The 13,657-nt window shown below is 49.8% G+C and overlaps 1 protein-coding gene across 1 annotated transcript in view; it reads left to right on the top strand.

The window, feature by feature from the left end:
- The first annotated feature begins 5,555 nt into the window (after window positions 1-5,555).
- Window positions 5,556-13,657, top strand: part of NKAIN4 (sodium/potassium transporting ATPase interacting 4) — a 22,867-nt gene continuing 14,765 nt past the window's right edge. The window contains exons 1-3 of the mRNA XM_035899293.1: window positions 5,556-5,636; window positions 7,242-7,379; window positions 7,887-7,967. Of these exons, the coding sequence (XP_035755186.1) occupies window positions 5,556-5,636; window positions 7,242-7,379; window positions 7,887-7,967 (300 nt within the window). The remainder of the gene's footprint in view (window positions 5,637-7,241; window positions 7,380-7,886; window positions 7,968-13,657) is intronic.

The raw sequence follows: 13,657 nt of genomic DNA on the forward strand, positions 1-13,657 counted from the left end.
ACAATTCCTTCCCTGAAAGGGCTGTCAGGCACTGGGAGGGGCTGCCCAGGGAAGGGGTCGAGTCCCCACCCCTGGGGGGATTTAAAAGAAGGGTAGATGAGGTGCTTAGGGCCAGGGTTTAGTGGTGGGATGTCAGGGGTAGGGGAACGGTTGGGCTTGATGACCTTAAAGGGCTTTTCCAACCAAAGCGATTCTATGATTCTATGATTCTGATTTTACTGAAATGTTCCTCCCAGGAAGCAGTCTTTTTCCTGGGAGCTCTACTCTGAAGGTCCATGCTGGGCAACCTCTTCCCTCCTCTGCAACCTTACGTGCAAGACCCAGCTAATTAACTGGGCTGCTGATCAGCCCATTTAGAGGCTTGTGGAGCAGGACTGGGGCTGCCACACTCGTGCTGCACCTGGGGATGTGCCCTTAGGTAAGGACCACGGACTACAGAGTCTTGCTAGAAGAAGCACTGCCAGCTACCGCCGTACACCCCAGCGCCTTCTCTCTCCCTTCACATATCCCTGCTGGTTTGCCTGCTACGTGGCCCAACCCAACATTTGGGAGAAAAAAAAAGGTTGAAGAGGTTTGTGTGCATGAAGGCTTGTGCACAGCCCGTGCCTTCAGCCGAGCAAGGCTGGTGGCTGCATGGGATGCACCAGGGAACCTCCGTCCTTCGGAAGCTGGAGCCGCAACTCCAGACACAAACAAACAGGCTTCTGCTCCGCTTCAGGGCCAGTCTCGTCCCTTATGTTTAGCAAGCGTTGTGCCTTTCCTGGAATGCTAAGCAGCATTTGGGCATGTGGGACTGACTAATGACTTAACTTTGCAGCTAGGATGTTTCTGAAAGGCATCGGCAGCAGAAAGCGTAGGGATCAAGGTCAAAGCAGCGGCGCACCCAAGAGCATCGTTGCCAACATGCAAACTGATGCAGGGAAGGGAGAATCCAGAGCACATCGGTCTTCCAGGCCATTGCAGCGACCGGAGTTTGCTTCTGAAACAGGAATGATTTAAAGCTATGAGGTCTGCTATTGGAGGCCTCTTGAACTCTGTGTGAATAGAAGGGGTTTCAGCAGCTTCTGGGCAGAAAACGGACCAAACAGAGCAGAGAATGGGGCTTATTGTGTCCAGTGGCCAGAGTGGCCAAAGATGCCTGAGAGACAAAGTGGCAAACAGAGACCTCCCGCGCAATTAGTCTCTTGACCTCTGTGGTTCAGCGAGGGATGCCGGGAACGGAGCTGTGGATCACAAGGCCCCCAGGAAGGTTTCCTTGACAACACTTACTGAAGAAAAATGAGATTTCATGAATGCAGCGTGCGTTAGCACGTGAGAGGCTGCCTTTAGAAGAGACAAGGACGCAGCACCTAGCAGAAACCAGCCCCTCGGTTTGGGGCATGTGAAGTAGTGGCTCAGTGAACTGCTTTTTCAGAGAAACTTAATTAAACAGGTATTACAACCATTAATATTTGTTTAGAAATGCAGCCGCTGCAGTAAAAGCAGGCTCACTGTTGAATAATTTTTCTGCCCACAAAATCTTCTCCACCTTGAATAAGCACTGGCACACAGAAGGGAATCTTCTGCTCACGGCTGATAGTTTCAGTACGCTGCAGCTGGGGCTTAAGACTCTTTAGATCTAGCATTGTTTCACCGTTTACAAACACAAACCGATTGTATAGAAAGACTATGTATAACAATATAATATATCATAGTAATAGCAATAATACCGATCCAATAATTACAATAAACAGAGCAGATAGATAGATAGATAGGTGTTTAGTATTGCCAAACTTAAACCGTTTGAAAGAACCAAAAATAAAGATATTTGTGTTCAAAACCTGAATAGATGGATTTTTAGATTATACATTTGGGACTTTTTAATTTCTTCTTGCTGTTTCAGCTAGCTGGACTTAAATTTTCATCCTTATAGGATGTCTCCTAGGGATAGCAGTACCATGACTTTGCCCTGAACTCAAGCCATCAGCCATTGCATAGCCAAAATATCTCAGGAAATCAATGCAAGTTTTTCCTCAAGAAAAGACCCGTGACCTTTTCCAGTGAAAGTCTTGGCCGCTCCGATGGTGTTTGCCCAGCAGACAAACAAAGAGCATCTTCTTAAAGAGCAAAGCCAGCTGGCAGGAAATCAACTGCTGAATCAAGGCGCCGGGAATCAGCCAGGCAGCCCTGAGCATCGCAGGAGCGTGGGGCAGACCCAGGGCTGCAGCTGAGGCTCTTCCTCACTTCAGGCTAGAAAGAAAGTAAATACAGGCGTCGAAGTTGCAAAGTTTGTCGGTGTTGAAGCTGTAGATACGCACGCAAGGGTCCAAGCCGTGTACGCCGCTGGAGAAGGAGTCGGAGCAGTCTGTGAGTCCTTATGGCCGTTAAAGACAAGTAGCAGCAAAACTGCTTTCAAGTCACTTTTTTACAGGCCAAGTGGAAAAGCATCTAGATTTCTGGGTAAAACATTCTTCTTTTTTGCATGAGTATCTCCCTGCCAGTCCTGGCTGGCCCAGTACGATCAGCCTTTCCCATTTGCTTCATTTATTGCATCCTTTTAAATTTATTTCTAACATTTGATTTTAAGAAGAAACCTTTTATTCAAGCTGAACTTGGGAAGTGTAAAAGCAGGTTAGCTTGCAGGAGCGGGTATGTACGGACGTGCCCTGCATACCTGGACCTGACACTGGGCTTTCTGAGCCTCTCTCCTGCATCTCTACCAGCCACATCAGCATCGTGGGAGTGATATTTGTTGTCCCAGCTGATTTCAGAAACGCAACAAAAGACACAGATCCAAAGCAAATCAGATTAAAGGCTTTAAAAGCTTAATAAACTTAGAAGAGCAAACCTAGCTGATAACACAGCTCTGATAGTAGGCTGTAAAGGATGGGGAGTTAAAGAGTGACGGGTAACTTCATCAGCATCCCTTCTTCCTCGGCGCGAAGGGAACAGATTGAACTCTCCAGCTCATCAGCACAACAGGAGCAACAGGAGAGAAAGACGAGGGGATAGAAAAGATTTGAAGGAGCAGAACTTAAACAAGCACACCCACACAACCCCCAGCCCCTGTTGAATCAGCTCAGTGTCCTGCTGGCGTCGACATCTGCCAGCAGCACTGTCCTGCCAGAGCTATCGGAAACTGGAACGGTTTGAACCCCCCAACGAGAAACTGGTCCACATTTTGAGATGTTTTCTAAGAGCATTTTGCTGTGCTGCAGCAGGCTCCATCGGGCGATGCCCTGCTCCAGCTCAGGTACGGCTTCCCTCTCCCGTAAAGTTTTAATGCTGTAAAGACCTTGAGCGTGCCCCGCCGGGCTGGCTCCCGAAGCCTTTCCCTGCTCGCTGGCTGTGAGCTATGTGATAGGACTCTCTGTAAACTGCAGAACGTCTTCTCTGCCTTCCTTATCTTTCCCGGCTGTATAAATGAAGGATAGCCCAACAGAGAGCTCTGGCTTGTTTTGTTTGCCTGGCTAACGATTGCTTCACACGGTTATTTGCTATTCCGCTTCCGCTCGGATCAGCAGAAATGTGGTTTATTTCAGGAGAGAAAAGTCTGCCCCAACTATTCCAATTTTAGTACCGCAACAAATCATCCCATTTAAAGAATGAAAAGTAAAAAAATGTTCTGTGGGCTTGAGAAGCAAAAAGGAGCAGAAGGAATCCTATTTTTAATAAGAATAGTCATAAAGAAGACAAATTTGTCCTCCCTGATGAAAAGGTCCTGTCAGCTTCGAATGGGTTGAAACCTGCGCCACAATCTGTGAAATTTCTCTTTACAACCAATCTCTCCGGAATATAATAGGCTTTCTCAATCGAATGGCGTGAATCATCTAAAGCACGCTCCGGCAAGGCTATTACTCTGCAGAAACTTGGCAGCAGCGGAGAAAGACGGCATTTCCCCTGCTCAGCCAGAGGGACCCGAGAGGGGTTCGGTATGAGGGTGCAGACGTATCGGTACCCATAGGCAGGGGCAAAGCCCGACCTTGCCATTTCTGAGCCAGACTGAAGGAAGGGTCCCACAACACGCTTTCCATCCCATCCCCGAATCAAGGCCAGCTTAGCACAAACATCAGCCCTGTTTACCTGCAAATCTCAGCAGCATCTAACGGGTAGGCTTTGCGCACAGCCCTGTGGTGTAATGAGTGAAATGGCTGCTTATCTCTTTGGTTTTAGCAAATATTTTCTTAATTCTGCTAGGTTCCTGGGGGAAGAGGGACAAGGCCAGGGGAACTTCAGGCTGCATTTCTAACGGCTGGATTGCAGCACAGACTCGCTACCTTCGTGTCAGTAATACAGCACGAGAGTTCCATCAGCAGCAGTTGTCCTTGCCATCAACACACATCTTGCAGAAAATTGCTGTTATTTTCACAAAAGAGGGAACAGCTTGCCTGAGCTGGCACATCACACCGACGTGAACCCGCCCAGCTCCCGCTCCCCTTAGCTGAACCAGCAGGCAGGCACAGCCGATCTCAGGACCAGCCGAGTCATGCCAGCAGCTTGCAGGGGCACAAAAACATAATAAAAAATCACAGAATCACAGAATGGTAAGGGTTGGAAGGGACCTCGGGAGATCACCCAGTCCAACCCCCTGCTAAAGCAGGCTCACCCAGAGCATGTTACCCAGGATTTCGTCCAGGCGGGCTTTGAATATCTCACAAGAAGGAGACTCCACAGCCCCCCTGGGCAGCCTGGGCCAGGGCTTGGTCACCCCCAAAGTAAAGAAGTTTTTCCTCATATTCAACTGAAACCTCTTCTGCTTCAGTTTGTGCCCATTGCCCCTTGTCCTGTTGCTGGGCACCACTGAGAAGAGTCTGGCTCCGTCCTCTTGACTTCCATCCTTAAGATATTTGTATGTGTTGATGAGGTCCCCTCTCAGTCTTCTCTTCTTCAGGCTGAACAAGCCCAGCTCTCCCAGCCTTTCCTCCTAGGGGAGATGCTCCAGTCCCTTTATCATCCTAGTTGCTCTCCTCTGGACTCTTTGTAGGAGTTCCTCATCTTTCTGGAACCAGGGAGCCCAGGGAAAATGCAGGGAAAGTGGCAAAGGAACGTGAATCAGGACAGGAACAACCCAGAGACAAGGGCAGACAGAGTAAGGGAGAGGGAAGGATGACATGAAGCTAACTTCTAGGATCATGGGGGAAAATCCAGAGTGGCCAGGGACCAGAGACCTCTCTAGGAGCTGTGCCCCTGCAGATCAGCAGGTCCAGCTCCAGGATGGTCGGGCACCTCTCACTTCACAGACCGATGTTTTCCCTGGTCCAAACAAGGCAGGGAACATCACGAAGCAGTGGAAGGACAAGCTCTCCCCTTTTATACAGCCCTAATGGCAAATGCTCATTTATGAGAAGAAAACACTTTTCCAGGCATGGACGCCCTGATTCTGGAGTGGGAAAACTCATGGCAGAAGGCATGGGTGGGAAGGCTCTGTCTTTATCCCCTTTCCAGGGCCTGGAGGCAAGAGGCGAAGCCGAGCAGGGCGTTATCTCTGCGGAGCACACCCCAGCGTGTCCCCTCCGCTAATTGATGCTCTGCGCGGCACAAACTCCCGCGCTAACGCGACGCACAAAGCCAATTAAATGCCTGATTGGATGAAGCGGTCACAGTCAAGTGACCCATTGCCAACCAGTCAGGATTCAAAATTTCCAAATAGCGTTAAGGTTATGTGCGTTAATCCCCTCCTAAAAGATTAAGCGTTTAACCTATTGCTGCTGTTTCTGATGAGATACGGAAAATCTGCTGTGCTCGGGGGGGAGAGCAGGCCGAACGGTGAAACGAGCAGCATTTGCCCTGTTCCAGCCCCGGAGCCCTGCACATGGCCGTCCAGAACATCTTCACAGCAGCTTCCAGGTGGATCACATGGATCGGAACGGGGCAGTGTGCGTTGCTTCAAAGGGAAGACTAATTATTTTGCAAAAGAGGGAGTTTTGGAGACCATCTCCATTCCCTCCCCGCTCTCTCTGTGTCCCTTTGCCAGTGAAAAGAGATGTCAGGGAGGGAAAGCTGCTTATCATCACGCTGATTGATCTCCCTTAGTCAGGGCTGCTACAGATTTCTTTGAAATACGGGATTTTTGTTGAACGTCCAAGGTAGTGTTGAGAATTGCAACGCCTTCCTAGCCCAGGAGGGATGCAAAGGTGATTTCCCCACCGATGCTGGAAGAAGGAGGAAAAATGGTCATTGATAGATGTGGCTTCCTTCATCCTGCAGCTTGACCGGGACCTGCAACCACTCACATCCTTAAACGCTTTGAGATATTTGAGCTCCAGTGCTTGGCCCCCAGCTGCCATTTAGAAGCCAAGCCAGGAAAAGATGTCAAATAGCTGATTACACACCATGGGCTAGGATCATCCATGGTTAATGTCGAATTTGTAGTTAAATTAATATTAACTATCAATAGTAAATTAATATTAACTATCTAGATGACCTCTAGGGGTCCCTTCCAACCCCAAACATTCTATGATTCTATGATCAATGGTAAATTGTAATTATTTATTTAGGTGAAAACAAATATGAAATGCAATAATGCAATCCCAGCGTACTGCTATGGCAATGAAACAGACTGAAATCTTACCCGTCGTTGCTGATACACAGATGAAAAGCACATCTGTGTGCAAATATGATTCGAAAATCAGGCCCAGCACTTCAACAGTAACGGAGTTTTATTTCCAGAACATAGTGCTGGCCTTGAACCACGTTGTTAGTGCGGGAGAGGAACACAGCCTGTCCTCCTGGAAAACCCATGTGTTTGCAGAATTTCTTTGCTGGGTGGAAGCATTTTCCGGGGCGGGGGGCAAAGGTGGAGGGGAGAGTTTCCTCCTCTCTCGCTTTGATGGATGTGTGCTGGAGAAGAGAAACACGGGAGGTGTCAGGAATGATGGAGTGATGCCAAAAGCTCTGACAAATGGGCTCTCGAAAGTCCTACTGCAGCCGTTTAAGCTGTTACCAGACGTCACCTGTGCCAGGGCCACCTCCTCGTGGCAAAGTGCACAGAGCAGAGGACGTGCCCCCACATGGGCACGGGAGCTCACTGGTCCGCGTTAGCTTAAGCCATGGGAGGAGATGGGATGAGTACAAAGTGGAAGGTGGGGGGGTGTAGGCACACGTTCTGTCCTGCTGACCTGGTTCACAGGCAGTAAATTGCTTTGGGAATGGAGCAACATCTTCAGCTGCTGCAGTGATTTGCTCAGGGCGCGTGTCAAAGCCTTGAGAATGAACACCATGAGACCAGAAGCTGTAACTCTCCTTTCCCTTCTCCCTTCCAGCTTGCTGCATTAGAGAGGCAAGTGTTCGACTTCCTGGGCTACCAGTGGGCCCCTATCCTAGCCAACTTCCTCCACATCATCATCGTTATCCTTGGCCTCTTTGGCACCATTCAATATAGACCTCGCTACATAGTGGTGGTAAGTAACCTTCGCTTTGGTCAGAGCCATTCAAAGCTTTTTGCAGCCTCCGCCCTGGCGGGATACGGCAAGCCATGAGGAGCTGAGTAAAACCCTTGGGAAATCACACAGGAGCGTGCTAAATGATTTTAGCAGGAGGTGCTGCGCTTAGGAACACATCGTTCAGCGTGCTGCACTTTTACCGTACTTACTCCACACTTGGAAGGCATCAGAGAATCATTACCGGTACCAAAGTCACACGGAGATGCTGCACAACAGCCAGGGAGAACGAGATGCTGGAGAAAGGCACGGCAGAAGCTCTTCTGCTCCCTCCAAACTTCTGCCCCTGTGTCTCTAATCAGGCAAGGGAGCATCTGCACGTGGGAAACAAGCAGAGGGAGAGAAAAGGATTCAGGGCTGACTCAGGGCATTTAACTGCCCCCAGCTGCAGCACATGGATATATAAAAACTAATTCCAGTGACTTCCTAATGTTTATCGCTTCTTTCTCTCCCCCTGTTCCATTCCAGTATGCCATCTGGACTGCAATTTGGGTCACCTGGAACATCTTCATCATCTGCTTTTACTTAGAAGTGGGAGGGCTCTCCAAGGTGAGTGGGACCTTTGTGGGTGAGTGCTGGGGTTTTGCATCACGGGATGGAGCTCAGCCAAGGGGTAAGGGAGGGGGGGTTAGGGTGAGTGGCCGGGGGCTGCCTGGGAGCAGCTTCTGCTCCCTTGCCTACAGAGAGGGCTGCCTTACGAGGGGTTGGAGGAGTACCGCTTATGGAATGGTAAAAATGGGCAGCTAGCACTGATTTTTGGAGTCTTTTGCTGCTGAGTGCAGGCGGTGGCTGGAACCAGCCCTGCCCTTGCAGGAGGTAAAGCGTATTTGCTTTTTAAAGGTGAGAGGGAGCCTGGCAGCAGAGCTGCCCTGAGGGGAGCTGGGGGTTGAGGGCTAATTCCCAGCCACCAAGCAGAGGTGGCTGAGGCAGGCTGTGAGCTAACTGGATTACAGCTGATCCTCTTGTGATCTGATAACACCTTGGGAGGGAGGTGCAAGATGTGGAGGGGAAGCTCTCCTGCAGCAGAGAGCCTGCTCTGTCCTGGGAAGAGCTGCAGCAGGGGCTGGGTCTGGCTGGGCTGACTTGGACCCAAGGACTTTGCTGTAACTCCATACCTGACCTGTTCCTGATATTTTTTTGCCTCCCGGTCCTGCTGACGACCTAGTGCCCTTCAGCAGCAGGGGTAGGTACCTGGTTGTTGCCACAGCAGGCAAAATATTTCCCGTTGCACCTTTTGGGAGAGGCTCTTCTCCCTGCTGAGCAGAGAACAAAGCAGAGGGATGCTGGGGAGGCTGGGGCACCTCCTCTGGATGTGGCCTCGGAGGTGCTGTGCCTTCCTGCCTCAGTTCTTCCCTCTTAAACAGTGGTAGTTATTTATGGCTCTTGGCCAGGGGTGTTGTGCGTTAATGTGTGAAGCCCTTTGAAGGCTAGATAAGCCAAGTACTGCTGTCTGCTTAATGAGGGTTGGGTCAGAAATAATAAAAATGGGAGGCAGGCCCTAAATTAAGCCTGGGTTGTAAGCGATGAATTACTAAGTGTTGCTGGAGCTTAGCAGACTCCGAGTGATCCTAGGATACAGGTTCATTTCGGAGCGCTCCCAGGTCATACATCTAAGTTGCAGACATAATTGGAACTGCGCTACTTTTTTTTTTTTTTTTTTTATCAGGCGCAGAGCAAGTCATGAGTGACAACATAAATCCTTTGCAGATAAGAAAATGTAGCTTCCTAATTCCTCAATCTCCATTTCCCTTCTCAATTATCCACAGAAACTTTGACTGAGTTCTTCCCCAAAACAGTGATTACTCATGGTCTGAAAGCTCAGCCTGAGATGATCTCGCTGTTGGCCGTCACCAACTAAAAGAAGCATTTTATTTAACTATTTAAGCGCTCCCTTCAGCGCAGGAAATAATTGGCTTGATAAACTGCTCTGAGAGCTTCTCTGACAGCCAGTGTTTGCTTCCAGCCAGCTGATTACTTGTGCTTACTAATCCCAACCTGCCCTGCAACGCGTCGGGTTCTGTTCTGCAATTCCAACAGCCCGGCAAACTCCACTTTCTCCACTACGGAGGAGCTTCCTCTGCTCACCCTGCTCTCTGCTATGGCTCGCTTTAGCACAGCCAGGACGCGGAGAACCTCAATTTCCCCTACAGGGTGATTCTTGTGATCGGGGGCTTTTTTATAGGATTGGGCTGCAGTATAAGTTGTTATTGACTCGGTGGACTTCCCTCCAGAGCTGCAAGGAGGAATTAATGCTGTTAGTTTGGTGGCAAGTGGCAAAACCGAGAGTGTTTGTGCTCATTGGGTGGTAAAATCCTTTATAGCCTTGCCTCTGTTTTTAATGAGGTTTTTTTCACTTAAAAAGGCTGTCTGGTAAGAATCATAAAATCATTTAGGTTGGGAAAGACCTTTAAGATCATGAAGTCCAACTGTTACCCTAACCCTGCCATCCCACCACTAACCCCTGTCCCTAAGCACCTTGTCTGCCCGCCTTTTAAATACCCCCAGGAAAAACTCACGATGCTGCCTTCTTTCCTCCTCCTCCCCTTGAAGTGAAGTTATTTGGGTCTTTGTAGGCAAAACAAACCCCTCGCTTCCACAGGAGAGCACAAGGTACTCTTGAAACGGGAAATGAGGCTTCTGTAGGACAGTACGGTGCCCTGCAGGTTGGACTGAAGAGCAGCATTGCTCTCCCCCTGCATCTCTAGAAACCAGATCCAAAGGCAGCTGACACCTGCAGAGCCTTATTGATCTCTGCAGGCTTGGGATCAGACCCCAGAAAGATGCCTGGCTTGGATGGAGGTGTGTTGAGCAGGCTCTTGGAGGGGCAAGGGGGTTTATGGCAGAGGAGCGGGTACCTCTGTGTGCCCTGGGGGCCTTGGGAAGAAGCTGCCCTTTAGTTCCTAATAAGAAGCCCAAGCCAAAGCTTGCAATTAGCCTGGCAGTAAGCAGGGAGATTGCAAATATCAGAAGAGCAGCTTTGGTGGAGTGAGGCTGGTGGAGCTGGTCAGGTAAACACTAACTCATTAACTGCTAGGCTAAGCAGGAATAAGCTGGGGAGTGTTTCAGGCAGGGCTGTGCTCCCATGCAAGTCCCTTAAGGGGCTGACAGCTCCAGGGAAGCTCTTCAGGTGCTGTTTCCTCCGTGATTCCTGGTGAGCCCGTGGGAGAGAGCTGGGGGAGCAGGGGAGTTGTGTTCTGCCGGCGCTGTGCTGGCCCTTCTGTGTTCCTGAGACGGGCAGCCTGCCAGGGGGAACTGTCAGCAGCTGGCTGATTTATCATGACAAAATGCAGAACGGGCAGGGAGCTAGAAAGAACGGAGTTTGTTAACTTGGTGGCTGGTAATGACAGTCCAGTGCAGCTGAGACGGGTGATAACTCAGGTGGGGTGAGAAAGGGGGGGAAAGGATCCAAGTGTTTTCTGCTGTAACAAGTTTAGGAAAAGCCTGAAGAATTGCAAAGGTGAGGAGATGGGTATGTGCGCTTCTTGCAAATGATTTGTGGTGCTCCGGTGCCTAGATGTGATTTCACGGTGGCGAGGGAGCGCAGGATGTGAGCAGGGACGGGCTGTGCGGTGCAGGGCTGAGCTGAGCATGGGCACTTGCTCTTGTGCCCCCCTTGCTTTGGGTGCCCAGCTGATCTAAAGAACCAAAACTAGGGGCAGCAGGGCTGTGGGGTGAGGTCCCACGTAAGCCTGTAATTTGGCAAAGGGGTTAAGAGACTGTCTCTTAGATTTAAACTCGGTGTCATCAGTAGAATATGAGCTGGTGGGTGTGTGGCTGTTGAACTGCAGTTTGGGGGCTGGCTGTTTGCTTTACCTTTCCCAAGCAATCGAGTCTCCACTGACTCTGTCCTCCGTGGGGTTGTCAGCCCACTGCTTCTCACCCTCCCTTTCCCCCTGCCTTTCACATCATTTCCTACAGTGCTCTTCCTCCAGCAATGCTTGCTCTCTCCTGGCCACGGAAACCCTGAGAACGGCTGTGCTGGCCACTGCTTGGGGTGGTTGTAACTCCTTACTAACCATCGACCTCCTACCTGTGGGTTGTAACTACCCCAAGTTATTTTTTTTTCCAAAAGGAAAATGCTCTTTCCTGCTCACTGCAGGGGGGTTGGACTAGATGACCTCTAGGGGTCCCTTCCAACCCAAAACATTCTATGATTCTATGATTCTATGATTCTATGATTCTATGATTCTATGATTCTATGAATCTGTTATCTACTTCTTGAAAGAGCTAAACTGGCCTGATTTCTAAATTTCTATCCTATCATTTTTTTTTTAATCTTGCAGTCTTTTCTTAGTAGGAATAAGGGTGTGAAATTTGGCACGGCAGAACTTCGTTATGTGGCCAGACACAAACGGATCAGCGTTAAGTGTCTAAGAAAGCACCTCCCTTGCTGCCGCAAGGGCTTCCCTAAGCGGGCAGCCTATGCCAGCTTTCCTGCAAGCGCTTTTGCCAACGAGCAGACCAGAGCCACGGCAATCTGGATTCGGGGGGTTGCTTCTCGGTGCTGGCAGCGAGATGGTGCCGTGCCTGCGAACGGCTTTTGGCAGCGCTGCCTTGCTCCGCTCCTGCTCTGAGCGCACTTGCAGCATCTGGGGGAGCCGCAGCCGCTCCGAGCGCCGTACCTCCGCTCCGCGGCGGGGCTCACAGCCGCATTTCCAGATTGCTGTTCTTCCTCCTCTGGTCTGCTCCTGTTCCCTCTCCCTCCTTTCTCTTTGTCCATCTGGCCGTTTGGTTGGGTGAATTGTTGGGAGCTCTCTCTGAAGTTTCTAGGCTGTGCTTGAAATAACACGTTAAGCTTCTCCCTGTCTACTCAAGTGTGAAACACAGCCCCTCCCGCAACCCCCCAGTCTGAGTTAATTATTAAAATCCTGCTGTTAAGACATATGAGCATCTGTCTGTCCAGCTGCCACGTTGATTGACTCTTCATCTTGTACTTGAGACGCATTCAGGGAGGTTTGAGGAATTGGTGTTGTGTATTCCTTTGTCTCTTCCCCCTGGAATTATTCATCTTGGAATGGTGGGTTTGGGTTTTTTTTAAACCCTTCCTTTATATTCTGTCTTCTCTATCCAATGCTTTGATCTGAATCCAGAGCCGTGGTGGTGGATTAAATCTCCTCTTGATGTGGAAGCAGCCCTTATTAGGCAAATGGGGGGTTATTTGTATTCCAGAGAATCTGGATGGCATCTTGGGATGACTCTTTGTACCTGGAGAAAATACTGTGAGGAGGATGGATAAATGCATGTGTCCCTCATCTCCCATCTAAGTTTAGAAACTGGAAGCCTGGGATTTGGCCTTTAAATGCTGTGGTGTTGTCAACAAGCCTGCAGAGAGGTGATGGAAGTGAGAGGCGATGGAAGTGCGCCTCTGTTGTCGGCACACGTGACGAAGAGATAAACATTATATTTCCTATTTTGATAAGAAATGTTTCCAACTGAAAAGATTTAACGTGATTCTGCTGTCAAGTTCTGGGGGCTCCCATACAGGGTTCCGTTTGTTTCCAGAGCTATTGCAGTGCTGGCTTGCCTGATAATTAAGGAAATCTGGGGGCAGGCGGTTCAGAAGGCTGTTAGCAGCAAGAAATAAAACCACCTCTGACAGCATCCCCTAGAAAATCATTTCAGAACAGCTTCCAGAAAACTGCTTTAGAAGAGGAACACAGCTGCCTTTGTGGGTGTCGGGGGTGGGCATGAGTTTCCCCGTGGGACACAGTGGGTTGAGGCTGGGCGTGGAAAATAGGCTCTGTAAAATGCAGGTACGACAGTTCTAGTGCTGTGGTCTTCCTCCTCACACTGATGGCGAATGGATGGCAACCAGGTGCTGCAACAGTTCGGAGAGAGATGTGGGGGGTTTGTAGGGTTTTTTGGTGGTGGTTTTTTCTGGCTGGCCTTCAACATCCCCCCCGAGAAGGAGCCCGTATCTCTCATTGCTTGTCTTTTCCTTCAGGCTGAAGGTTAAAGAGGAAGCGATAAAGCGATAGCCCTTTGAATAGCAGCCGGCAGGAAGCAAGGGGGAGCGCGGTTACGCACAGATCCCTCCCTCCCTCCAGCAGGGCTTGCTCGCTTCTGGGACTCATTAACATCTCCCAACCTGCCTACCACTTTTGGGAGTATTTCAGTGTGTTTAGACTTCAGATGCCTCGCAGAAAGGTTTGGGGAAACAACAGTTTCCTAAACTTTCTTGCAACTGTTTCTTTTCCCCTGATTTTAGCGTGCTGTTCCCATTTCATCATTTCACCGCT

This window comes from Egretta garzetta, unplaced genomic scaffold (assembly GCF_000687185.1).
Source record: "Egretta garzetta isolate BGI_Z169 unplaced genomic scaffold, ASM68718v1 scaffold158, whole genome shotgun sequence".
NCBI classification, from domain to species: domain Eukaryota; kingdom Metazoa; phylum Chordata; class Aves; order Pelecaniformes; family Ardeidae; genus Egretta; species Egretta garzetta.